Source organism: Oncorhynchus clarkii, chromosome 28 (assembly GCF_045791955.1).
Source record: "Oncorhynchus clarkii lewisi isolate Uvic-CL-2024 chromosome 28, UVic_Ocla_1.0, whole genome shotgun sequence".
Classification (NCBI taxonomy): domain Eukaryota; kingdom Metazoa; phylum Chordata; class Actinopteri; order Salmoniformes; family Salmonidae; genus Oncorhynchus; species Oncorhynchus clarkii.
Window position 1 is genome coordinate 39,269,750 of NC_092174.1, and position 27,500 is coordinate 39,297,249.

The 27,500-nt window shown below is 43.3% G+C and overlaps 1 protein-coding gene across 9 annotated transcripts in view; it reads left to right on the forward strand.

The window, feature by feature from the left end:
• Positions 1 to 27,500, forward strand: part of LOC139386830 (rho GTPase-activating protein 12-like) — a 117,525-nt gene that overhangs the window by 58,495 nt on the left and 31,530 nt on the right. For all 9 annotated transcript variants that reach the window (XM_071132668.1, XM_071132673.1, XM_071132671.1 and 6 more), the window contains exons 3-4: positions 25,232 to 25,375; positions 25,654 to 25,785. In XM_071132668.1, coding sequence (XP_070988769.1) covers positions 25,232 to 25,375; positions 25,654 to 25,785 — 276 coding nt within the window. The remainder of the gene's footprint in view (positions 1 to 25,231; positions 25,376 to 25,653; positions 25,786 to 27,500) is intronic.

Below are 27,500 nucleotides of genomic sequence, written 5' to 3' on the forward strand. Positions count from 1 at the left end.
CTAGGCTACGCTGACGCCCATGAATCTTCTCATAATGACTCTTCTCATAATGACTCTTCTGATTCTTCTCATAATGATCTTCTCATAATGATCTTCTCATAATGATTCTTCTGATTCTTCTCATAATGACTCTTCTCATAATGACTCTTCTCATAATGACTCTTCTCATAATACCACATGCCAGACTACTGTTTTAGGTTGTGTTTAATCATCAGTGTGCAAACTTCCATCCATTATCCCTGCCTTATGAATGCATGTGTTGTGTATGATGTGTGCTGCTTGCCGTACGTTTGAATGTTGCTGTATCGAACCAACTCTGTGTTACGGGTGATCATAGTGCTGAGGTGAGCCCTAGGTATCTTGTCCTCTAACAGGAGAGGTGAGGTGAGTAAAAGGAGAGGAGAGGTGAAGTAAGGTAGGACAGTTGAGGTGACGCAAGTTAAAGAGACGAGAGGTACCGAGAGGTGAGGTTTTGAGAATTAAGATGAGAGACGAGGACAGTTGGGAGTTAAACTGAGGAGAGGAGAAGCGAAGTGTAGGTGAGGACCTAGGGTAATGTTAGGTGTGGACACCTCTGTACATCAGGGACATTTCAATCTTTAGCCAGAGTGTCTATGTATGCGGATGACTCAACACTATACGCGTCAGCTACTACAGCGACTGAAACGACTGCAACACTTAACAAAGAGCTGCAGTTAGTTTCAGAATGGGTAGCAAGGAATAAGTTAGTCCTAAATATTTCTAAAACTAAAAGCATTGTATTTGGGACAAATCATTCACTAAACCCTAAACCTCAGATATATCTTGTAATAAATCATGTGGAAATTGAGCAAGTTGAGATGACTAAACTGCTTGGCGTAACCCTGGATTGTAAACTGTCATGGTCAAAACATATTGATACAACAGTAGTTAACATGGGGAGAAGTCTGTCCATTATAAAGTGCTGCTCTGCCTTCTTAACAGCACTATCAACAAGGCAGGTCCTACAGGCCCTAGTTTCTACCTTCTTAACAGCACTATCAACAAGGCAGGTCCTACAGGCCCTAGTTTCTACCTTCTTAACAACACTATCAACAAGGCAGGTCCTACAGGCCCTGGTTTCTTCCTTCTTAACAGCACTATCAACAAGGCAGGTCCTACAGGCCCTAGTTTCTACCTTCTTAACAACACTATCAACAAGGCAGGTCCTACAGGCCCTAGTTTCTACCTTCTTAACAACACTATCAACAAGGCAGGTCCTACAGGCCCTAGTTTCTACCTTCTTAACAACACTATCAACAAGGTAGGTCCTACAGGCCCTAGTTTCTACCTTCTTAACAGCACTGTCAACAAGGCAGGTCCTACAGGCCCTGGTTTCTTCCTTCTTAACAGCACTATCAACAAGGCAAGTCCTACAGGCCCTGGTTTCTACCTTCTTAACAACACTATCAACAAGGCAGGTCCTACAGGCCCTGGTTTTGGTGCACCTGGACTACTGTTCAGTCGTGTGGTCAGGTGCCACAAAGAGGAACTTAAGAACATTGCAATTGGCTCAGAATAGGGCAGCACGGCTGGCCCTTGGATGTACGCTGAGAGCTAACATTAATACTATGCTTGTCAATCTCTCCTTGCTCCAAGTGGAGAAGACATTGACATGTTGAATGCACCGAGCTGTTTGTTTGACCTACTGGCACACAGCTCAGACACCCATTCATATCCCACAAGACATGTCACCAGAGGTCTCTCCACAGTCCCCAAGTCCAGAACAGACTTTGGGAGGCTCACAGTACTACATATAGCCATGACTACATGGAACTCTATTCCACATCAAGTAACTCATGCCAGCAGTAAAATTATATTTAAAAAACTGATAAAAACACACTTTATGGAACAGCGGGACTGTGAAGAGACACAAACATAGGCGCAGACATATGTATACACACACACGATAACATACACACTATACACACACGTACACATGAATTTTGTGGTAGTGGAGTATGAATGTAATGAATGTATTGTATAACTGCCTTAATTTTGCCGGACCCCAGGAAGAGTAGCTGCTGCCTTGGCAGGAACTAATGGGGATCCATAATAAACCCCAGGAAGAGTAGCTGCTGCCTTGGCAGGAACTAATGGGGATCCATAATAAACTCCAGGAAGAGTAGCCGCTGCCTTGGCAGGAACTAATGGACCCCAGGAAGAGTAGCCGCTGCCTTGGCAGGAACTAATGGACCCCAGGAATTTCATCTTTATTTAACCAGATAGGCTAGTTGAGAACAAGTTCTCATTTACAACTGCGACCTGGCCAAGATAAAGCAAAGCACTTCGACAAATACAACAACACAGAGTTACACATGGAATAAACAAACATAGTCAATAATACAGTAGAAAAAAGTATATATACAGTGTGTGCAAATGAGGTAGGATAAGAGAGGTAAGGCAATAAATAGGCCATGGTGGCGAAGTAATTACAATATGTAATTACAATATATAATTACAATATAGCAATTAAACACTGGAATGGTAGGGTGTGCAGAAGATGAATGTGCAAGTGGAGATACTGGGGTGCAAAGGAGTAAGATAAATAAATAAATAAATACAGTATGGGGATGAGGTAGATTGGATGGGCTATTTACAGATGAGTTATGTACAGGTGCAGTGATCTGTGAGCTGCTCTGACAACTGGTGCTTAAAGCTAGTGAGGGAGATATGAGTCTCCAGCTTTAGAGATTTTTGTAGTTTGTTCCAGTCATTCTTTTATTTCACCTTTATTTAACCAGGTAGGCTAGTTGAGAACACCTTTATTTAACCAGGTAGGCTAGTTGAGAACACCTTTATTTAACCAGGTAGGCTAGTTGAGAACACCTTTATTTAACCAGGTAGGCTAGTTGAGAACACCTTTATTTAACCAGGTAGGCTAGTTGAGAACACCTTTATTTAACCAGGTAGGCTAGTTGAGAACACCTTTATTTAACCAGGCAGGTCAGTTGAGAACAAGTTCTCATTTACAACTGCGACCTGGACAAGATAAAGCAAAGCAGTGTGACACAGACAACAACACAGAGTTACACATGGAGTAAACAATAAAAAAGTCAATGACACAGTAGAAAAAAAAGATAGTCTATATACAGTGTGTGCAAATGGCGTGAGGAGGTAGGCAATAAATAGGCCAATAGTAGCGAAGAATTACAATTTAGCAGATTAACACTGGAGTGATTGATGAGCTGTTGTACAAAAGAGCAGCAAAGTAAATAAAAACAATATGGGGATGAGGTAGGTAGATTGGGTGGGCTATTTCCAGATGGACTATGTACAGCTGCAGAGATCGGTTAGCTGTTTAGATAGTTGATGTTTAAAGTTAGTGAGGGAAATATAAGTCTCCAGCTTCAGCAAATTTTTTTTGCAATTAGTTCCAGTCACTGGCAGCAGAGAACTGGAAGGAAAGGTGGCCAAAGGAGAGATTGGCTTTGGGGATGATCAGTGAGATATACCTGCTGGAGCGCGTGCTACGGGTGGGTGCTGCTATGGTGACCAGTGAGCTGAGATAAGGCGGAGCTTTACCTAGCATAGACTTATAGATGGTCTGGTGACGAATATGTAGCGAGGGCCAGCCGACTATAGCATACAGGTCGCAGTGGTGGGTGGTATAAGGTGATTTGGTAACAGAACGGATGGCACTGTGATAGACTGCATCCATTTTGCTGAGTAGAGTATTGGAAGCTATTTTGTAGATGACATCGCCAAAGTCGAGGATCAGTAGGATAGTCAGATTTACTAGGGTAAGTTTGTCGGCGTGAGTGAAGGAGGCTTTGTTGCAGAATAGGAAGCCGATTCTAGATTTGATTTTGGATTTGAGATGTTTAATATGAGTCTGGAAGGGGAGTTTACAGTCTAGCCAGACACCTAGGTATTTGAAGTTGTCCACATATTCTAGGTCAGAACTGTCCAGGTTAGTGATGCTAGTCAGGCGGGCGGGTGCGGGCAGCGAAAGGTTGAAAAGCATGCATTTGGTTTTACTAGCGTTTAAGAGCAGTTGGAGGCCACGGAAGGAGTGTTGTATGGCATTGAAGCTTGTTTGGTGGTTAGTTAGCACAGTTTCCAAGGAAGGGCCAGAAGTATACAGAATGGTGCCGTCTGCATAGAGGTGGATCAGGGAATTACCCGCAGCAAGAGCAACATCATTGATATATACAGAGAAAAGAGTCGGCCCGAGAATTGAACCCTGTGGTACCCCCTTAGAGACTGCCAGAGGTCCGGACAAAAGGCCCTCCGATTTGACACACTGAACTCTGTCTGCAAAATAGTTGGTGAACCAGGCTAGGCAGTCATTAGAGAACCAAGGCTGTCGAGTCTGCCGATAAGAATACGGTGATTGACATAGCCGAAAGCCTTGGCCAGGTCGATGAAGGCGGCTGCACAGTACTGTCTTTTATCGATGGCGGTTATGATATCATTTAGTACCTTGAGCGTGGCTGAGGTGCACCCGTGACCGGCTCGGAAACCGGATTGGCGGGATTCGAAATGGTCAGTGATCTGTTTGTTAACTTGGCTTTTGAAGACTTTAGAAAGGCGGTGCAGGATGGATATAGGTCTGAAGCAGTTTGGGTCTAGAGTAGAGGTCGACCGATTTATGATTTTTCAACACCGATACCGATTATTGGAGGACCAACAATCGTCCGATTATTTTTTTTGGTTTTTTGTAATAATGACAATTACAACAATACCGAATGAACATTTATTTTAACTTAATATAATACATCAATAAAATAAATTTAGCCTCAAATAAATAATGAAACATGTTCAATTTGGTTTAAGTAATGCAAAAACATATTGGAGAAGAATTTTACCTTGTCAGCTCGGGGATTCGATCCAGCAACCTTGGCCCAACGCTCTAACCACCAGGCTACCACCGCATCCTGTCCCAGTGAGTGTTACTTCTATATCAAGATGCCTCACGCTACAGAAACCGCAGACTGGATCCTGCCCCATCGGCAAGCCTTACCCAGAGTTCTGCTAGTGCCTCCTATCCTGATTTTCTCTCAGGTGTTAGGTAATTGCCTCTCTTAACATTAGGCTTCACCTAGACTAAATCACTCTGCCTGATTTAAATGTTACTGTGTTATAGGTTACTGATGCTATCTGTGGGAGGACCTACTTGTGAAACCGCTCAAGTCGCTTTGTGTGTGTGTGTGTGTGTTGGCCTTCAGAACATTTCCAGTTTGTTTTAAGTCCACTCCACTGTGTTTTAGGGAAGCCTCTCACCTGAACATGTCAGCTCTATTGACTTGAGTAATGGTGGTGTGTTGGCCTTCAGAACATTTCCAGTTTGTTTTAAGTCCACTCCACTGTGTTTTAGGGAAGCCTCTCACCTGAACATGTCAGCTCTATTGACTTGAGTAATGGTGGTGTGTTGGCCTTCAGAACATTTCCAGTTTGTTTTAAGTCCACTCCACTGTGTTTTAGGGAAGCCTCTCACCTGAACATGTCAGCTCTATTGACTTGAGTAACGGTGGTGTGTTATTTAGCTCTATCTGATCCATTATAAATAGTTAACTGACTTCTTCCCTCTGGCAGGATCCTAAGGCCTTTACACTGACTGCTAGAGAGAGCCTGCACGCTTTACTGTTGAACAAGGTTACTGCCAGAGGCCAGTGCCCTTCTCTCTCTCTCCCTCCCTCGGGGCATTCTTGTTGACATTTCTCTTCCACCCACCTGTAAAATGGCTGCTAACTCAGAGAGAACAGAGCACCTCTTCACGAGGCACTCCTCTCTGAGCTCTACTGTGATGTAATCTAATCAGAGAAGAATGTTTGGCCCCAAATGGCACCCTATTCCCTATATAGTGCACTACTTTTGACCAGGGCACATAGGAAATAGGTTACCACTTGGGATGCACGTTTGGAAGACCACATGCCTTACTTACTAATGGAATTTCACTTTCCTGATTTCATGGCACTGTCAGACAGTTCAAGTACCCCCCTGCCTCTCGTCATTGGTCATCTCCACCTCTCCCTGCTGTCCATCAACGCTGGCCCCGCCCCCTCAACCTGTTCTCCCATAATTAAGTTACTAGGTTGGAGGGTGAGGTCTTCCAAATGGCACCCTATTCCCTATATAGAGCACTACTTTTCACCATAGCCCATAAAATGGCCAAAAGTGGTGTACTACGTAGGGAATAGGGTGCCATTTGAGATGCAGATGAGTACTGTTGGTAACAGCATGAAGGAGAGGAGCCTGTTTATCCGTCTATCCGTCTATCTATCCATCCATCCATCCATCCATCCATCCATCCATCCCAGCAGAGAGAGCAGAGGACATGTTGTACAGGAATGTCATCAGCACTGCAACCCTCCCTCCCTCCGTCCCTCCATCCCTCCCTCCCAGCAGAGAGAGCAGAGGACATGTTATACAGGAATGTCATCAGCACTGCAGCCCTCCCTCTCCTTGGTCTTTACTCTGCTAAGTGTTCACCACACACTGGCCATATGGCACGTTAGGCTTCCTCCTGGAGAAACAACATTTCCTGTCTCTGTGTGTGTCATCATACTTGGGTTACACTTCTTGCCTGTGTAACCAAATCCAGCTCTGAGTAGAGGAACAACTAAGTGTGTGTGGGGGGGGGGGGGGGGGGGGGGGGGGGGAACAGGGTGTATGTTCATGTGAACGTATCTTGCGTGTGTTTTTGATTTATGTAAAACCATAACAGTTGATAATGGTGATTTAGGTATAAAACCATAACAGTTGATAATGGTGATTTAGGTATAAAACCATAACAGTTGATAATGGTGATTTAGGTATAAAACCATAACAGTTGATAATGGTGATTGATATAAAACCATAACAGTTGATAATGGTGATTGATATAAAACCATAACAGTTGATAATGGTGATTTTAGGTATAAAACCATAACAGTTGATAATGGTGATTTAGGTATAAAACCATAACAGTTGATAATGGTGATTTAGGTATAAAACCATAACAGTTGATAATGGTGATTGATATAAAACCATAACAGTTGATAATGGTGATTTTAGGTATAAAACCATAACAGTTGATAATGGTGATTTAGGTATAAAACCATAACAGTTGATAATGGTGATTTAGGTATAAAACCATAATAGTTGATAATGGTGATTGATATAAAACCATAACAGTTGATAATGGTGATTGATATAAAACCATAACAGTTGATAATGGTGATTTTAGGTATAAAACCATAACAGTTGATAATGGTGATTTTAGGTATAAAACCATAACAGTTGATAATGGTGATTTAGGTATAAAACCATAACAGTTGATAATGGTGATTTAGGTATAAAACCATAACAGTTGATAATGGTGATTGATATAAAACCATAACAGTTGATAATGGTGATTTAGGTATAAAACCATAACAGTTGATAATGGTGATTTAGGTATAAAACCATAACAGTTGATAATGGTGATTGATATAAAACCATAACAGTTGATAATGGTGATTTTAGGTATAAAACCATAACAGTTGATAATGGTGATTTAGGTATAAAACCATAACAGTTGATAATGGTGATTTAGGTATAAAACCATAACAGTTGATAATGGTGATTTAGGTATAAAACCATAACAGTTGATAATGGTGATTTAGGTATAAAACCATAACAGTTGATAATGGTGATTTAGGTATAAAACCATAACAGTTGATAATGGTGATTTAGGTATAAAACCATAACAGTTGATAATGGTGATTGATATAAAACCATAACAGTTGATAATGGTGATTTTAGGTATAAAACCATAACAGTTGATAAATGTGATTTAGGTATAAAACCATAACAGTTGATAATGGTGATTTATGTAAAACCATAACAGTTGATAATGGTGATTTAGGTCAAATCAAAAGTGTTCTGCTTGTGCATGTTTGCACTCTCACCCAGGCTGGTATGTGGTAGTGCAGGTTGCTGTAGTACAGAAATTCCTGAGTCCCACCCATTCTCCTCTTTGCCCTCCCTCCCTCTGTCCTGTTACAGTCCTGTACAGACATGATCAACTTTCTCTGTAGTGACCCCCTGAATGGAAAGTCATCCTGAAGGGCTGCAGTGGCCCATGGGTCTACCTACCCCCCCACCCCTACACCTTGTGAGCAAAACATTTTAGCATTTTAGCAACGGAGGCGGGGAAAAATGAAGGTTTAGTTACTTTCCAGGAAATGCCATGAGCCGTAGAGAAAATGTTGCAATTCCTGCGATACACATTTTGCCATAGGGTTTGCAGTTTTAAATATGATATCTGATGATCAATGGGGGCCACTGGTCGGTAATTCGCCCATGATTACTACAAGACCATGATTACTACAAGACCATGATAGTTGGCCGCTAGAATAATTTACCAATCTAAAAAATGGTAGCTGACAGGCTGATTGAGTGACTGTCGGTGACTGACCTAACAAGAGAAACTGCTGATACACAATCAAATTGATACATGTCACCTTGGTGTATTCTACTATTCTAACTCTCAACAGTAAGTTGAGTCCCATACCCAGCCCTATCTCTCTCCCCCTCAGCAGCCTCACATCTCCATCCCAGCCCTATCTCTCTCAACCTCAGCAGCCTTCCATCCCAGCTATCTCTCTCAACCTCAGCAGCCTCACATCCCAGCCCTATCTCTCTCCCCTCATCAGCCTCCCATTTCCATCCCAACTATCTCTCTCCCCTCATCAGCCTCCCATCTCCATCCCAGCTATCTCTCTCCCCTCAGCAGCCTCCCATCTCCATCCCAGCTATCTCTCTCAACCTCAGCAGCCTCCCATCTCCATCCCAGCTATCTCTCTCCCCTCAGCAGCCTCCCATCTCCATCCCAGCTATCTCTCTCCCCTCAGCAGCCTCCCATCTCCATCCCAGCTATCTCTCTCAACCTCAGCATCCTCCCATCTCCATCCCAGCTATCTCTCTCCCCTCAGCAGCCTCACATCTCCATCCCAGCTATCTCTCTCCCCCTCAGCAGCCTTCCATCCCAGCTATCTCTCCCCCCTCAGCAGCCTCCCATCTCCATCCCAGCTATCTCTCTCCCCCTCAGCAGCCTCCCATCTCCCATCTCCAGAGAGTATTGATCCAGAATCCAGTCTGTCCTGTAGGGTTGAGACAGAGAGTATTGATCCAGAATCCAGTCTGTCCTGTAGGGTTGAGACAGAGAGTATTGATCCAGAATCCAGTCTGTCCTGTAGGGTTGAGACAGAGAGTATTGATCCAGAATCCAGTCTGTCCTGTAGGGTTGAGACAGAGAGTATTGATCCAGAATGCAGTCTGTCCTGTAGGGTTGAGACAGAGAGTATTGATCCAGAATCCAGTCTGTCCTGTAGGGTTGAGACAGAGAGTATTGATCCAGAATCCAGTCTGTCCTGTAAGGTTGAGACAGAGAGTATTGATCCAGAATCCAGTCTGTCCTGGAGGGTTAACCCACTGTTCCTAGGCCGTCATTGAAAATAAGAATTTGTTCTTAACTGACTTGCCTAGTTAAATAAAGGTAAAATAAATAAAATAAATTACATCTGAAGGGCTCTCCACAGTGATTTCACAGTCTAACTCTGTAAGTTCAGTCATCATTACATCTGAAGGCCTCCACGGAGCTCTGTTTGCGTCGCGCTCCAAAATAATTCAGCCGCACAAAACTACGTGGAGCTACGCAAGCGAGGCTCCGTTGGATCCGTTGTGTCAGACTGTGTGGAGCCCTTAAGAACAGATCCTGGATCAGTCCTTTGTGTCTCTTTGGCTGGGAGGATTTCAATGTAATACGAAAGTGAAGACTAGTTAAGTTTCCCGCTAAGGGCAGAACTCCGAACTGTCACCTCCGGATGAGCAAGAGAAAGGCTTGGGAGTTTCCTGCTCTCTTGTGACTGCCTTAACATTCAACTATTAGGCCTAAATAGGGTAGCTGATTGGTTCTGGGTGCTGAGATTAGGAGTTTTCTGACCACCGTTCTTAAAGAGGAATTAGAATGTAATCTGCTGTGTTCACGCGTCTGTCTGGGAAGAGCGAGAGAGGAGTGTTTCTGTAGTTTTGTAGCCGATCAAATGAGGATTGTATTTAACTGGTGCTTAATGGCAGCCAGCGTCAGGCAGGACTTCCCCTTAGAGGACACCCCCAGTTGGACGGTTGTACAGAGAGAAGTGTGGCTCCCTGAAGGGTCGATTGGGACCAGAGATGTATTTGATTTAACTAGTCCTGTTCTGTCCACCGTGATGCGTCTGAGTCCAGTCAGACCCTTGGAGGAGGACGATGGGTTCTACTACTGCTCAGCAGCTGAGCTAGAGAATGAGAAGTAGAATTCTACCTGGTGTATTTCAGTCTGCATACTTCTCAGTGCTAGAGAATGAGAAGTAGAATTCTATCTGGTGTATTTCAGTCTGCATACTTCTCAGTGCTAGAGAATGAGAAGTAGAATTCTACCTGGTGTATTTCAGTCTGCAAACTTCTCAGTGCTAGAGCATGAGAAGTAGAATTCTACCTGGTGTATTTCAGTCTGCATACTTCTCAGTGCTAGAGAATGAGAAGTAGAATTCTACCTGGTGTATTTCAGTCTGCATACTTCGCAGTGCTAGAGAATGAGAAGTAGAATTCTACCTGGTGTATTTCAGCCTGCTTACTTCTCAGTGCTAGAGAATGAGAAGTAGAATTCTACCTGGTGTATTTCAGTCTGCATACTTCTCAGTGCTAGAGAATGAGAAGTAGAATTCTACCTGGTGTATTTCAGCCTGCATACTTCTCAGTGCTAGAGAATGAGAAGTAGAATTCTACCTGGTGTATTTCAGTCTGCAGCAGGCAGCAGACGCACGGACGTGTCCTGTGAAGCCTCCTGGGACTAGTGAATAAATACCTCATTATCATTGGCCCATTAGCTGATGGACTCTGTGTTTCTCTATTCGACTGTAAAGTCACTCGGTTTTTATTCTACTGAAAAGTCACTCTGTGTTTCTCTATTCTACTGAAAAGTCACTGTGTTTCTCTATTCTGCTGTAAAGTCACTCAGTGTTTATTCTACTGAAAAGTCACTCTGGATAGAGCGTCTGCAACATGACAAGTAAACTACAATGTGTGTTCTCCTCAGCGCTAAGATGACCACAGTGGAAATACGCCTTGTTGAGGCTGGAGCAGCCTCCTATGTTCCTTAGAGACCTATAAAGCACTAAAGACAGAGAGTCGTCTGGAGTGTGTTGTGAAGGAGACGAGTGAATTGTCAATCACCATCGGCCCTTAACTGTATTGAAGAGCACTGCATATTTCAGACCGATCTGTTATTTAGAGACTGCATGGTATTATTTATGATCTCTCTCTCCTGCTCTCTCTCTCTCTCCTGCTCTTGCTCTCTCTCTCCTTCTCTCTCTCTATCCTGCGCTCTCTCTCCTGCTCTCTCTCTCTCTCCTTCTCTGCTCTCTCTCTCTCTCCTTCTCTCTGTCTCTCTCCTGCGCTCTCTCTCCTGCTCTTGCTCTCTCTCTCCTTCTCTCTGTCTCTCTCCTGCTCTCTTTCTCTCCTGCTCTCTTTCTCTCCTGCTCTCTCTCTCTCTCTCTCTCCTGCTCTCTCTCTTTCTCCTGCTCTCTCTCTCTCTCTCCTGCTCTCTCTCCTGCTCTCCCTCTCTCTCCTGCTCTCTCTCTCTCTCCTGCTCTCTCTCTCTCCTGCTCTCTCTCTCTCTCTCCTGCTCTCTCTCTCTCTCTCTCTCTCCTGCTCTCTCTCTCTCTCTCTCCTGCTCTCTCTCTCTCTCTCCTTCTCCTTCTCTCTTGCTCTCTCTCTCTCTCCTGCTCTCTCTCTCTCTTTCTCCTTCTCCTCTCTTGCTCTCTTTCTTTGCTCTGTCAGTTCCTGTGATTTGTTTCTCAGAAAGTCACACACACTCGAGTCTCTTATTTTGTTAGGGGTATGAACTGTACCTTTTAAACAAATGTTTCACCGCATAATCTATAACAGAGAAGCGTTGGTTCTATGAAATCTGTGACAAAGCTGACCGATACCATGTCAACTTAAAATGGCTTTTGATTGGATGAGTGAGCGACAACAACCGTCATTCCTGGAATCTTGTTCCTTAAGAAATAGTTGCCGTTATTATGATTTAGCTCGTTGTACTGGGCTCTGGTCAAAAGTAGTGCACTATATCGTAGCTTGTTGTACTGGGCTCTGGTCAAAAGTAGTACACTATATTGTAGCTTGTTGTACTGGGCTCTGGTCAAAAGTAGTGCAATATATCGTAGCTTGTTGTACTGGGCTCTGGTCAAAAGTAGTGCACTACACTGAGTTTACCAAACGTTAGGAGCACCTTCCTAATATTTCGCTGGGACCTGGACTCTACAAGGTGTCGAAGCGTTCCACAGGGATGCTGGTCCATGTTGACTCCAATGCTTCCCACAGTTGTCAAGTTGGCTGGATGCCCACGGAAAACGGTTGAGCAGCGTTGCAGTGACACAAACCGGTGCGCCAGGCACCTACTACCATACTACTACACTACTACTACCACACTACTACACTACTACTACACTACTACCATACTACTACCATACTACTACCGCCATACTACTGCCATACTACTGCCATACTACTACCATACTACCACCATACTACCACCATACTACTACACTCCTACTACCATACTACTACCATACTACTACCACCATACTACTACCACCATACTACTACTACCATACTACTACCATACTACTACCACCATACTACTACCACCATACTACTACCACCATACTACTACCATACTACTACCACCATACCACTACCATACTACTACCACCATACCACTACCATACTACTACCATGCCACTACCACCATACTACTACCACCATACTACTACCATACTACTACCACCATACTACTACCATACCACTACCATACCACTACCACCATACTACTACCATACCACTACCACCATACTATTACCATACCACTACCATACTATTACTACCATACTACTACCACCATACTACTACTACCATACCACTACCATACTACTACCATACTACTACCACCATACCACTACCATACCACTACCATACCACTACCATACCACTACCACCATACTACTACAATACTACTACCATACTACTACCATACTACTACCATACTACCACCATACTACTACACTACTACTACCATACTACTACCATACCACTACCACCATACTACTACCATACTACTACCACCATACTACTACCATACTACTACTACTACCATACTACTACCATACTACTACCATACCACTACCATACCACTACTACCATACCACTACCATACCACTACCATACTACTACCATACCACTACTATACCACTACCATACTACTACCATACCACTACCATACCACTACCATACCACTACTACCATACTACTACCATACCACTACCACCATACTACTACCACCATACTACTACCATACTACTACTACCATACTACTACCACCATACTACTACTACCATACCACTACCACCATACTACTACCATACTACTACCATACTACTACTACCATACTACTACCATGCTACTTCCATACTACTTCCATACTACTACCATACTACTACCATCCCACTACCATACTACTACCATACTACTACCATCCCAATAGCATACTACTACCATACTACTACCATACCCTGTTCAAAGACACTTTAATATTTTGTCTTGCACATTCACCCTCTGAATGACACACAGACACAATCTATGTCTCAATTGTCTCAAGTCTTAAAAGTCCTTCTTTAACCTGTCTGCTTCCCTTCATCTACACTGATTGAAGTGGATTTAACATCTGACATCCAATAGGGATCATATCGTTCACCTGGATTCACCTGGTCAGTCTGTCATGGAGAGAGCAGGTGTTCCTAATGTTTTGTACACTCTGTGTATAGTGCTATTTGAGACGTAACACTGTTTTACTTCTGTATTTACTGTATTCTGTATTTACTGTAGTTTGTATTTACTGTAGTTTGTATTTACTGTAGTTTGTATTTACAGTAGTCTGTATTTACTGTAGTCTGTATTTACTGTAGTCTGTATTTACTGTAGTTTGTATTTACTGTAGTTTGTATTTACTGTAGTCTGTATTTACTGTAGTCTGTATTTACTCTAGTCTGTATTTACTGTAGTCTGTATTTACTGTAGTCTGTATTTACTGTAGTTTGTATTTACTGTAGTCTGTATTTACTGTAGTCTGTATTTACTGTAGTTTGTATTTACTGTAGTCTGTATTTACTGTAGTCTGTATTTACTGTAGTTTGTATTTACTGTAGTTTGTATTTACTGTAGTTTGTATTTACTGTAGTTTGTATTTACTGTAGTTTGTATTTACTGTAGTCTGTATTTACTGTAGTTTGTATTTACTGTAGTCTGTATTTACTGTGTTTGCACGGCCTCTCCTTCTAAATGACTTATCAAGCCAACGGTCAGGTCAATGTACGGAACCAATCTGTGTTTCACTTCCCTTCCTGACTATCTTCCTCTTTTCCCCTCTGGCCTTGTTTTCCCTTTTTGCTTACTATGATTTACTTTACCGTTGCTGTGGTTGCCGTGGCTGTGGTTGATTTACTTTACCGTGGCTGTGGTTGATTTACTTTACCGTGGCTGTGGTTGATTTACTTTACCGTGGCTGTGGTTGATTTACTTTACCATGGCTGTGGTTACCGTGGCTGTGGTTGATTTACTTTACCGTTGCTGTGGTTACCATGGCTGTGGTTACCGTGGCTGTGGTTGATTTACTTTACCGTGGCTGTGGTTACCGTGGCTGTGGTTGATTTACTCTACCGTGGCTGTGGTTGATTTACTTTACCGTGGCTGTGGTTGATTTACTTTACCGTGGCTGTGGTTGATTTACTTTACCGTGGCTGTGGTTGATTTACTTTACCGTTGCTGTGGTTGATTTACTTTACCGTTGCTGTGGTTGATTTACTTTACCGTGGCTGTGGTTGATTTACTTTACCGTTGCTGTGGTTGATTTACTTTACCGTTGCTGTGGTTGATTTACTTTACCGTGGCTGTGGTTGATTTACTTTACCGTTGCTGTGGTTACCGTGGCTGTGGTTGATTTACTCTACCGTTGCTGTGGTTACCGTGGCTGTGGTTGATTTACTCTACCGTTGCTGTGGTTACCGTGGCTGTGGTTGATTTACTCTACCGTTGCTGTGGTTACCGTGGCTGTGGTTGATTTACTTTACCGTGGCTGTGGTTACCGTGACTGTGGTTGATTTACTTTACCGTGGCTGTAGTTGATTTACTTTACCGTGGCTGTGGTTGATTTACTTTACCGTGGCTGTGGTTGATTTACTTTACCTTGGCTGTGGTTGATTTACTTTACCGTGGCTGTGGTTGATTTACTTTACCGTGGCTGTGGTTGATTTACTTTACCGTGGCTGTGGTTGATTTACTTTACCGTGGCTGTGGTTGATTTACTTTACCGTGGCTGTGGTTGATTTACTTTACCGTGGCTGTGGTTGATTTACTTTACCGTGGCTGTGGTTGAATTACTTTACCGTGACTGTGGTTGATTTACTTTACCGTGGCTGTGGTTGATTTACTTTACCGTGGCTGTGGTTGATTTACTTTACCGTGGCTGTGGTTGATTTACTTTACCGTGGCTGTGGTTACCGTGACTGTGGTTGATTTACTTTACCGTGGCTGTGGTTGATTTACTTTACCATGGCTGTGGTTGATTTACTTTACCGTGGCTGTGGTTGATTTACTTTACCGTGGCTGTGGTTGATTTACTTTACCGTGGCTGTGGTTGATTTACTTTACCGTGGCTGTGGTTGATTTACTTTACCGTGGCTGTGGTTGATTTACTTTACCGTGGCTGTGGTTGATTTACTTTACCGTGGCTGTGGTTGATTTACTTTACCGTTGCTGTGGTTACCGTGACTGTGGTTGATTTACTTTACCGTGGCTGTGGTTGATTTACTTTACCGTGGCTGTGGTTATCGTGACTGTGGTTGATTTACTTTACCGTGGCTGTGGTTACCGTGACTGTGGTTGATTTACTTTACCGTGGCTGTGGTTGATTTACTTTACCGTGGCTGTGGTTACCGTGGCTGTGGTTGATTTACTTTACCGTGGCTGTGGTTACCGTGGCTGTGGTTGATTTACTTTACCGTGGCTGTGGTTGATTTACTTTACCGTGGCTGTGGTTGATTTACTTTACCGTGGCTGTGGTTGATTTACTTTACCGTGGCTGTGGTTGATTTACTTTACCGTGGCTGTGGTTACCGTGACTGTGGTTGATTTACTTTACCATGGCTGTGGTTACCGTGACTGTGGTTGATTTACTTTACCGTGGCTGTGGTTGATTTAATTTACCGTGGCTGTGGTTACCGTGACTGTGGTTGATTTACTTTACCGTGGCTGTGGTTACCGTGACTGTGGTTGATTTACTTTACCATGGCTGTGGTTACCGTGACTGTGGTTGATTTACTTTACCGTGGCTGTGGTTACCGTGACTGTGGTTGATTTACTTTACCGTGGCTGTGGTTACCGTGACTGTGGTTGATTTACTTTACCGTGGCTGTGGTTGATTTACTTTACCATGGCTGTGGTTACCGTGGCTGTGGTTGATTTACTTTACCGTGGCTGTGGTTACCGTGGCTGTGGTTGATTTACTTTACCATGGCTGTGGTTGATTTACTCTACCGTTGCTGTGGTTACCGTGGCTGTGGTTACCGTGGCTGTGGTTGATTTACTTTACCATGGCTGTGGTTGATTTACTTTACCGTGGCTGTGGTTGATTTACTTTACCGTTGCTGTGGTTACCGTGGCTGTGGTTGATTTACTTTACCGTTGCTGTGGTTACCATGGCTGTGGTTGATTTACTTTACCGTGGCTGTGGTTGATTTACTTTACCGTTGCTGTGTTTACCGTGGCTGTGGTTGATTTACTTTACCGTGGCTGTGGTTGATTTACTTTACCGTTGCTGTGGTTACCGTGGCTGTGGTCGATTTACTTTACCGTGGCTGTGGTTGATTTACTTTACCGTTGCTGTGGTTACCGTGGCTGTGGTTGATTTACTTTACCGTGGCTGTGGTTACCGTGGCTGTGGTTGATTTACTTTACCATGGCTGTGGTTGATTTACTCTACCGTTGCTGTGGTTACCGTGGCTGTGGTTACCGTGGCTGTGGCTGATTTACTTTACCATGGCTGTGGTTGATTTACTTTACCGTGGCTGTGGTTGATTTACTTTACCGTTGCTGTGGTTACCGTGGCTGTGGTTGATTTACTTTACCGTTGCTGTGGTTACCGTGGCTGTGGTTGATTTACTTTACCGTGGCTGTGGTTGATTTACTTTACCGTTGCTGTGGTTACCGTGGCTGTGGTTGATTTACTTTACCGTGGCTGTGGTTGATTTACTTTACCGTGGCTGTGGTTACCGTGGCTGTGGTTGATTTACTTTACCGTGGCTGTGGTTGATTTACTTTACCGTGGCTGTGGTTGATTTACTTTACCGTGGCTGTGGTTGATTTACTTTACCGTGGCTGTGGTTGATTTACTTTACCGTGGCTGTGGTTACCGTGACTGTGGTTGATTTACTTTACCATGGCTGTGGTTACCGTGACTGTGGTTGATTTACTTTACCGTGGCTGTGGTTGATTTAATTTACCGTGGCTGTGGTTACCGTGACTGTGGTTGATTTACTTTACCGTGGCTGTGGTTACCGTGACTGTGGTTGATTTACTTTACCATGGCTGTGGTTACCGTGACTGTGGTTGATTTACTTTACCGTGGCTGTGGTTACCGTGACTGTGGTTGATTTACTTTACCGTGGCTGTGGTTACCGTGACTGTGGTTGATTTACTTTACCGTGGCTGTGGTTGATTTACTTTACCATGGCTGTGGTTACCGTGGCTGTGGTTGATTTACTTTACCGTGGCTGTGGTTACCGTGGCTGTGGTTGATTTACTTTACCATGGCTGTGGTTGATTTACTCTACCGTTGCTGTGGTTACCGTGTCTGTGGTTACCGTGGCTGTGGTTGATTTACTTTACCATGGCTGTGGTTGATTTACTTTACCGTGGCTGTGGTTGATTTACTTTACCGTTGCTGTGGTTACCGTGGCTGTGGTTGATTTACTTTACCGTTGCTGTGGTTACCATCGCTGTGGTTGATTTACTTTACCGTGGCTGTGGTTGATTTACTTTACCGTTGCTGTGTTTACCGTGGCTGTGGTTGATTTACTTTACCGTGGCTGTGGTTGATTTACTTTACCGTTGCTGTGGTTACCGTGGCTGTGGTCGATTTACTTTACCGTGGCTGTGGTTGATTTACTTTACCGTTGCTGTGGTTACCGTGGCTGTGGTTGATTTACTTTACCGTGGCTGTGGTTACCGTGGCTGTGGTTGATTTACTTTACCATGGCTGTGGTTGATTTACTCTACCGTTGCTGTGGTTACCGTGGCTGTGGTTACCGTGGCTGTGGCTGATTTACTTTACCATGGCTGTGGTTGATTTACTTTACCGTGGCTGTGGTTGATTTACTTTACCGTTGCTGTGGTTACCGTGGCTGTGGTTGATTTACTTTACCGTTGCTGTGGTTACCGTGGCTGTGGTTGATTTACTTTACCGTGGCTGTGGTTGATTTACTTTACCGTTGCTGTGGTTACCGTGGCTGTGGTTGATTTACTTTACCGTGGCTGTGGTTGATTTACTTTACCGTGGCTGTGGTTACCGTGGCTGTGGTTGATTTACTTTACCGTGGCTGTGGTTGATTTACTTTACCGTGGCTGTGGTTGATTTACTTTACCGTGGCTGTGGTTGATTTACTTTACCGTGGCTGTGGTTGATTTACTTTACCGTGGCTGTGGTTACCGTGACTGTGGTTGATTTACTTTACCATGGCTGTGGTTACCGTGACTGTGGTTGATTTACTTTACCGTGGCTGTGGTTGATTTAATTTACCGTGGCTGTGGTTACCGTGACTGTGGTTGATTTACTTTACCGTGGCTGTGGTTACCGTGACTGTGGTTGATTTACTTTACCATGGCTGTGGTTACCGTGACTGTGGTTGATTTACTTTACCGTGGCTGTGGTTACCGTGACTGTGGTTGATTTACTTTACCGTGGCTGTGGTTACCGTGACTGTGGTTGATTTACTTTACCGTGGCTGTGGTTGATTTACTTTACCATGGCTGTGGTTACCGTGGCTGTGGTTGATTTACTTTACCGTGGCTGTGGTTACCGTGGCTGTGGTTGATTTACTTTACCATGGCTGTGGTTGATTTACTCTACCGTTGCTGTGGTTACCGTGTCTGTGGTTACCGTGGCTGTGGTTGATTTACTTTACCATGGCTGTGGTTGATTTACTTTACCGTGGCTGTGGTTGATTTACTTTACCGTTGCTGTGGTTACCGTGGCTGTGGTTGATTTACTTTACCGTTGCTGTGGTTACCATCGCTGTGGTTGATTTACTTTACCGTGGCTGTGGTTGATTTACTTTACCGTTGCTGTGTTTACCGTGGCTGTGGTTGATTTACTTTACCGTGGCTGTGGTTGATTTACTTTACCGTTGCTGTGGTTACCGTGGCTGTGGTTGATTTACTTTACCGTGGCTGTGGTTGATTTACTTTACCGTTGCTGTGGTTACCGTGGCTGTGGTTGATTTACTTTACCGTGGCTGTGGTTACCGTGGCTGTGGTTGATTTACTTTACCATGGCTGTGGTTGATTTACTCTACCGTTGCTGTGGTTACCGTGGCTGTGGTTACCGTGGCTGTGGCTGATTTACTTTACCATGGCTGTGGTTGATTTACTTTACCGTGGCTGTGGTTGATTTACTTTACCGTTGCTGTGGTTACCGTGGCTGTGGTTGATTTACTTTACCGTTGCTGTGGTTACCGTGGCTGTGGTTGATTTACTTTACCGTGGCTGTGGTTGATTTACTTTACCGTTGCTGTGGTTACCGTGGCTGTGGTTGATTTACTTTACCGTGGCTGTGGTTGATTTACTTTACCGTTGCTGTGGTTACCGTGGCTGTGGTTGATTTACTTTACCGTTGCTGTGGTTACTGTGGCTGTGGTTGATTTACTCTACCGTTGCTGTGGTGTATTATATACCATCTCCTGCCATTGTGGCCTTGAACAAGGCACTTAACGCCCCACAAAGTAAAATACTGCGCTCACAACCTACTGATATCCTACTGTATGAAACGCAGGTAAAATACTGTGCTCATAACCTACTGATATCCTACTGTATGAAACGCAGGTAAAATACTGTGCTCATAACCTACTGATATCCTACTGTATGAAACGCAGGTAAAATACTGTGCTCATAACCTACTGATATCCTACTGTATGAAACGCAGGTAAAATACTGCGCTCATAACCTACTGATATCCTACTGTATGAAACGCAGGTAAAATACTGCACTCATAACCTACTGATATCCTACTGTATGAAACGCAGGTAAAATACTGCACTCATAACCTACTGATATCCTACTGTATGAAACGCAGGTAAAATACTGCACTCATAACCTACTGATATCCTACTGTATGAAACGCAGGTAAAATACTGCACTCATAACCTACTGATATCCTACTGTATGAAACGCAGGTAAAATACTGCACTCATAACCTACTGATATCCTACTGTATGAAACGCAGGTAAAATACTGCGCTCATAACCTACTGATATCCTACTGTATGAAACGCAGGTAAAATACTGTGCTCATAACCTACTGATATCCTACTGTATGAAACGCAGGTAAAATACTGTGCTCATAACCTACTGATATCCTACTGTATGAAACACAGGTAAAATACTGCACTCATAACCTACTGATATCCTACTGTATGAAACACAGGTAAAATACTGCACTCATAACCTACTGATATCCTACTGTATGAAACGCAGGTAAAATACTGCACTCATAACCTACTGATATCCTACTGTATGAAACGCAGGTAAAATACTGTGCTCATAACCTACTGATATCCTACTGTATGAAACGCAGGTAAAATACTGTGCTCATAACCTACTGATATCCTACTGTATGAAACGCAGGTAAAATACTGTGCTCATAACCTACTGATATCCTACTGTAAGAAACACAGGTAAAATACTGCACTCATAACCTACTGATATCCTACTGTATGAAACACAGGTAAAATACTGCACTCATAACCTACTGATATCCTAATGTATGAAACACAGGTAAAATACTGCACTCATAACCTACTGATATCCTACTGTATGAAACGCAGGTAAAATACTGCACTCATAACCTACTGATATCCTACTGTATGAAACACAGGTAAAATACTGCACTCATAACCTACTGATATCCTACTGTATGAAACACAGGTAAAATACTGCACTCATAACCTACTGATATCCTACTGTATGAAACACAGGTAAAATACTGCACTCATAACCTACTGATATCCTACTGTATGAAACGCAGGTAAAATACTGCACTCATAACCTACTGATATCCTACTGTATGAAACACAGGTAAAATACTGCGCTCATAACCTACTGATATCCTACTGTATGAAACACAGGTAAAATACTGTGCTCATAACCTACTGATATCCTACTGTATGAAACGCAGGTAAAATACTGCACTCATAACCTACTGATATCCTACTGTATGAAACACAGGTAAAATACTGCGCTCATAACCTACTGATATCCTACTGTATGAAACGCAGGTAAAATACTGCACTCATAACCTACTGATATCCTACTGTATGAAACGCAGGTAAAATACTGCACTCATAACCTACTGATATCCTACTGTATGAAACACAGGTAAAATACTGTGCTCATAACCTACTGATATCCTACTGTATGAAACACAGGTAAAATACTGTGCTCATAACCTACTGATATCTTACTGTATGAAACGCAGGTAAAATACTGCACTCATAACCTACTGATATCCTACTGTATGAAACACAGGTAAAATACTGCACTCATAACCTACTGATATCCTACTGTATGAAACGCAGGTAAAATACTGCGCTCATAACCTACTGATATCCTACTGTATGAAACGCAGGTAAAATACTGTGCTCATAACCTACTGATATCCTACTGTATGAAACGCAGGTAAAATACTGTGCTCATAACCTACTGATATCCTACTGTATGAAACGCAGGTAAAATACTGTGCTCATAACCTACTGATATCCTACTGTATGAAACGCAGGTAAAATACTGCACTCATAACCTACTGATATCCTACTGTATGAAACACAGGTAAAATACTGCACTCATAACCTACTGATATCCTACTGTATGAAACGCAGGTAAAATACTGTGCTCATAACCTACTGATATCCTACTGTATGAAACGCAGGTAAAATACTGTGCTCATAACCTACTGATATCCTACTGTATGAAACGCAGGTAAAATACTGTGCTCATAACCTACTGATATCCTACTGTATGAAACGCAGGTAAAATACTGCACTCATAACCTACTGATATCCTACTGTATGAAACACATGTGGTCCATCAACACTGGAGAGCCACTGGGTGAGCAGGCGTTTGACACAACCCTGCTCAAACACACCAGAGTCAGCTTATCAAGGTCCTGTTGAGCAGTTGTTGTGTTTTTTTTTTTTTACATTGTTGTGTGTTCGAGCAGGGCAGGAGAAAAAGCCTGCACCCTCTGTAGCTCCGCTGTAATCTCCTGGAGGAAGGTTGGCCACCCTGCTACATTGCAAGTACAGCCAAATAATTGATGTCTTTATTAAATAATTCCCTCTTTCAATGAAGCAGGGATCAAATGGCTAAGGTGGGTTATTTGTGAGGGCCGATTGAACGTTATTTTAGGACTTTGGACATGGTGACATTAATACATGCTAATAGCTGAATAGTTGATCCTTAAGAGTCCGTTGAAGCACCAATGTGTCAATCTGAGTAACATAATAAAAACATCCCCATCAAAGAGAGATGTTTGTTTTGCATATGGGCTGCGTCTCCATCCACCACATCCGCTTACGGTAGACTTCCTCATCTGTGGTGCAAGGTGGCCGAGCTACAGCTGTGTTCGTCAGACCATGAGAGACACACAAACTCTCTGGAAAGGGGGAGACTCTTACGAATACTATTGTGTTCTCATTTTACTCTACGACCCCGACAAGTATCATGGGACACATCTGAAAGTAACCCATACAAACCGTCAAAATTCTCTGTCTCTCATGCTCTGTCTCTGTCTCTCATGCTCGGTGAAAGTAACCCATACAAACCTCTGTCTCTGTCTCTCATGCTCGGTGAAAGTAACCCATACAAACCTCTGTCTCTCATGCTCTGTCTCTGTCTCTCATGCTCGGTGAAAGTAACCCATACAAACCTCTGTCTCTGTTTCTCATGCTCTGTCTGTCTCTCATGCTCGGTGAAAGTAACCCATACAAACCGCCCACAAACAGTTCGATTATTTGAGGGTAAAGTAGCTAGATAACCAGCCAAAGTACACTGTTTTGAATTGGCTTTTTAGTTAGTCTGTATATAATAATTGTACCTGCTGTGCAAATGTCTCTCTCTCTCATGCTCTGTATCTCATGCTGTCTCTCATGCTCTCTCGCTCTCATGCTCTGTCTCTCATGCTCTGTATCTCATGCTGTCTCTCATGCTCTCTCGCTCTGTCTCTCATGCTCTGTCTCTCATGCTCTGTCTCTCATGCTCTGTCTCTCATGCTCTGTCTCTCATGCTCTGTCTCTCATGCTCTGTCTCTCATGCTCTGTCTCTCATGCTCTGTCTCTCATGCTCTCTCTCTCATGCTCTGTCTCTCATGCTCTCTCGCTCTCATGCTCTCTCGCTCTCATGCTCTGTCTCTCATGCTCTCTCGCTCTCATGCTCTGTCTCTCATGCTCTGTCTCTCATGCTCTGTCTCTCATGCTCTGTCTCTCATGCTCTGTCTCTCATGCTCTGTCTCTCATGCTCTGTCTCTCATGCTCTGTCTCTCATGCGTTGTCTCTCATGCTCTGTCTCTCATGCGTTGTCTCTGTCTCTCATGCTCTCCGTAGGTGTAAGACTGATACAGTTCTGATCAGAGTAGACTAATTGTTTGATATGGTGATTTTTTTTTGCGTGACTTTTTATTTTTTTTCCTTGTCCATTCAGACAATTTAAATCTCTATTATTCTTGTCCATTCAGACAATTTAAATCTCTATTATTCTTGTCCATTCAGACAATTTAAATCTCTATTATTCTTGTCCATTCAGACAATTTAAATCTCTATTATTCTTGTCCATTCAGACAATTTAAATCTCTATTATTCTTGTCCATTCAGACAATTTAAATCTCTATTATTCTTGTCCATTCAGACAATTTAAATCTCTATTATTCTTGTCCATTCAGACAATTTAAATCTCTATTATTCTTGTCCATTCAGACAATTTAAATCTCTATTATTCTTGTCCATTCAGACAATTTAAATCTCTATTATTCTTGTCCATTCAGACAATTTAAATCTCTATTATTCTTGTCCATTCAGACAATTTAAATCTCTATTATTCTTGTCCATTCAGACAATTTAAATCTCTATTATTCTTGTCCATTCAGACAATTTAAATCTCTATTATTCTTGTCCATTCAGACAATTTAAATCTCTATTATTCTTGTCCATTCAGACAATTTAAATCTCTATTATTCTTGTCCATTCAGACAATTTAAATCTCTATTATTCTTGTCCATTCAGACAATTTAAATCTCTATTATTCTTGTCCATTCAGACAATTTAAATCTCTATTATTCTTGTCCATTTGTTTGTTTGTTTCTTACTTGCCCAAGGCAAGCGGACAAGCGTTTTATGTCGATCCCTGTCAGTCAAGTGTTCACCAACACGTCTATTACTAACCCATGGTGGTTTAGTGACACACTTGAGAAAAGGGGAATTGAGACGGTGTTGTCATTTATAAAATGTCCTGACCTGCACCTGATGATGTTAGGATTCATTCTGTAGTGCCCAGAGTTATTCCTCATCAGGTAAACTATTCATTACGCTGTCTGTCCGTTCTGTTTCTCTCTCGAGTTTGTGTGGCTCACGTTAACATTAAGACAAGTCATTCATGTATTTAGGGCTCCTGAGTGGCGCTGCGGTCTAAGGCACTCCATCTCAGTGTTAGAGGTGTCGCTACGGATCCTGGTTCGATCTCGGGCTGCATCACAAACGGCCCTGTTCGGGAGTCCCATAGGGCGGTGCACAATTGGCCCAGTGCCATCCGGGGTAGGCTGTCATTGTAAAATTAAAAATCTAATTTACCAACCAATATCTCTCTTTCTCCTCTCCTCTCCTCTCCTCCAGACTGTTTCTCTGCCGGGTCAGGGTGGTCGTCCTGAGTCTCCTGTCTACACTAACCTGCAGGAGCTGAAGATCTCTGGGACCAGCCTGCCCCCCGACCCCTCCAACTTCCCACAGCATGTCCTGGGGGACTGGGAGGCCCACAAGGTCTGTACTACTACCGTCATGGATTGTGTAGCTTCGCTATCGTCTCTGTGCGTCCCAAATGGAACCCTATTACATATTTAGTGCACTACAGGGCCCATAGGGCTCTGGTCAAAAGTAGTGCACTAAATGGGGAGTAGGGTGCCATTTGGGAATGATTCTATATGATGTTGTCTGATCTGTGTTTATATGTCATTTGACTGTTTTTAACCACGAGCCGAAGACAAATGTCAATTTGATTAAATGTTGTAATGGACAAAGATTTTGAATTCCATTTGAAGGACCAGAGCGGCAGACAGTTCTACTTCAACCGTTCCACCCAGGAGAGGACATGGAAACCTCCCCGAGCCAGAGACGCCAGTAGTGGCAGCAGCCGGGGGGAATCCCACAGCAATAGCACTGGGGAGACGGAGGTATGTACTGGGACATGTGTTGGAAACACACGCACGCACGCACACACGCACACACACACACGCACACACACACTTACTCAAACACACACACGCTCGCGCACACACACACACGCTCGCGCACACACACACACTTACTCAAACACACACGCTCACACTTACTCAAACACACACACACACACACACAGTTACTCAAGCACACACTTAGGTACAGAAACAAGCAAATTCAAGCACATTTATGAAAAGTCATGAGGTGTATGTGCTTGTGTTCTCAAACACATTAGACAGAAAGAATCACTGCTGGAACACAGTACATTTTGTTCTCTAGAATGATGATAATAGCACCACACTGCCACCTTGTGGCCAGATGCAGTCGGTGCTCCTCAAACTGTGAAACTGGTCCCATCCTCATTAGTTTGCTGTTACTGCAGCAGTAGATGTTTGTATTCTGCAGTATCCTCTGTCTGGCCACACCCAGTAACCGTGTTCAGACTGAGTCGGGTGCTTCGATGTTCCTGCCGTCTTTAACTCTCTGTGCTTCACACCCCTGGGTTCAAATACTATTTGAAGTCATTTTTTTTTTAAATGTACCTGTACTTGATTTAATTTTCCTGCCTTAATGCACTTTAAGGGAAACTCCACTCAAATACAATCTCTTGACATTTTCTTCATTTATCCAGTGATGATAAAACCCACAAGTGTTTTGCGTGTCAGCAGTCAAGGTTTTAAGATATTGGACTTTCAAGAAGTGAAGTGTCACCGACCACGTCATCATGATGAAGAAGACATGCAGTACATTTTGGGACTGTATCAGTGGACTAATGAAGAAAATACAAAAACTATTTTTAAGCTGAGTTTTTGAGCGGAGTTTTCCTTTAAAGGTGTACTTCAGGCCTCCCCGTGACGGATCATCTAAACATCTAGGCCTCGTTTCCCAGCTGTGATGTAACTTAAAGGGATCATCTAAACATCTAGGCCTCGTTTCCCAGCTGTGATGTAACTTAAAGGGATCATCTAAACATCTAGGCCTTGTTTCCCAGCTGTGATGTAACTTAAAGGGATCATCTAAACATCTAGGCCTCGTTTCCCAGCTGTGATGTAACTTAAAGGGATCATCTAAACATCTAGGCCTCGTTTCCCAGCTGTGATGTAACTTAAAGGGATCATCTAAACATCTAGGCCTCGTTTCCCAGCTGTGATGTAACTTAAAGGGATCATCTAAACATCTAGGCCTCGTTTCCCAGCTGTGATGTAACTTAAAGGGGTACTTCAGGATTTTGGCAATGAGGCCCTTTTATCTTCCTCCCCAGAGTCAGATGAACTTGTGGATACAATTTGTATGTCTCTGTGACCAGTACGAAGCCAGTTAAAGGGGCCTCATTGCCAACATCCCAGACGAGAACAGATGTTCCAGTATTTGAACCCAGGACTGGTGCTTTACTGTGTTGTAAATGTCTCGTTCTTAGAGGACTGTGATTCATGATGACTGCTGATTGGTGCTTTCTATTCTCTGTGCATACGTAATTCAATGGTGATTGGTCCTTCTCTCGCTCTATTTATCTCTGACCCTCTCTCTCTCCTCCCTCTCTCCCTTTCTCTCTGCCTCTCCCTCCCTGTCCCGTTTCCTCCCTCTCCCGTTTCCCTCCCTGTCCCGTTTCCCTCCCTGTCCCGTTTCCCTCCCTGTCCCGTTTCCCTCCCTCTCCCGTTTCCCTCTCTGT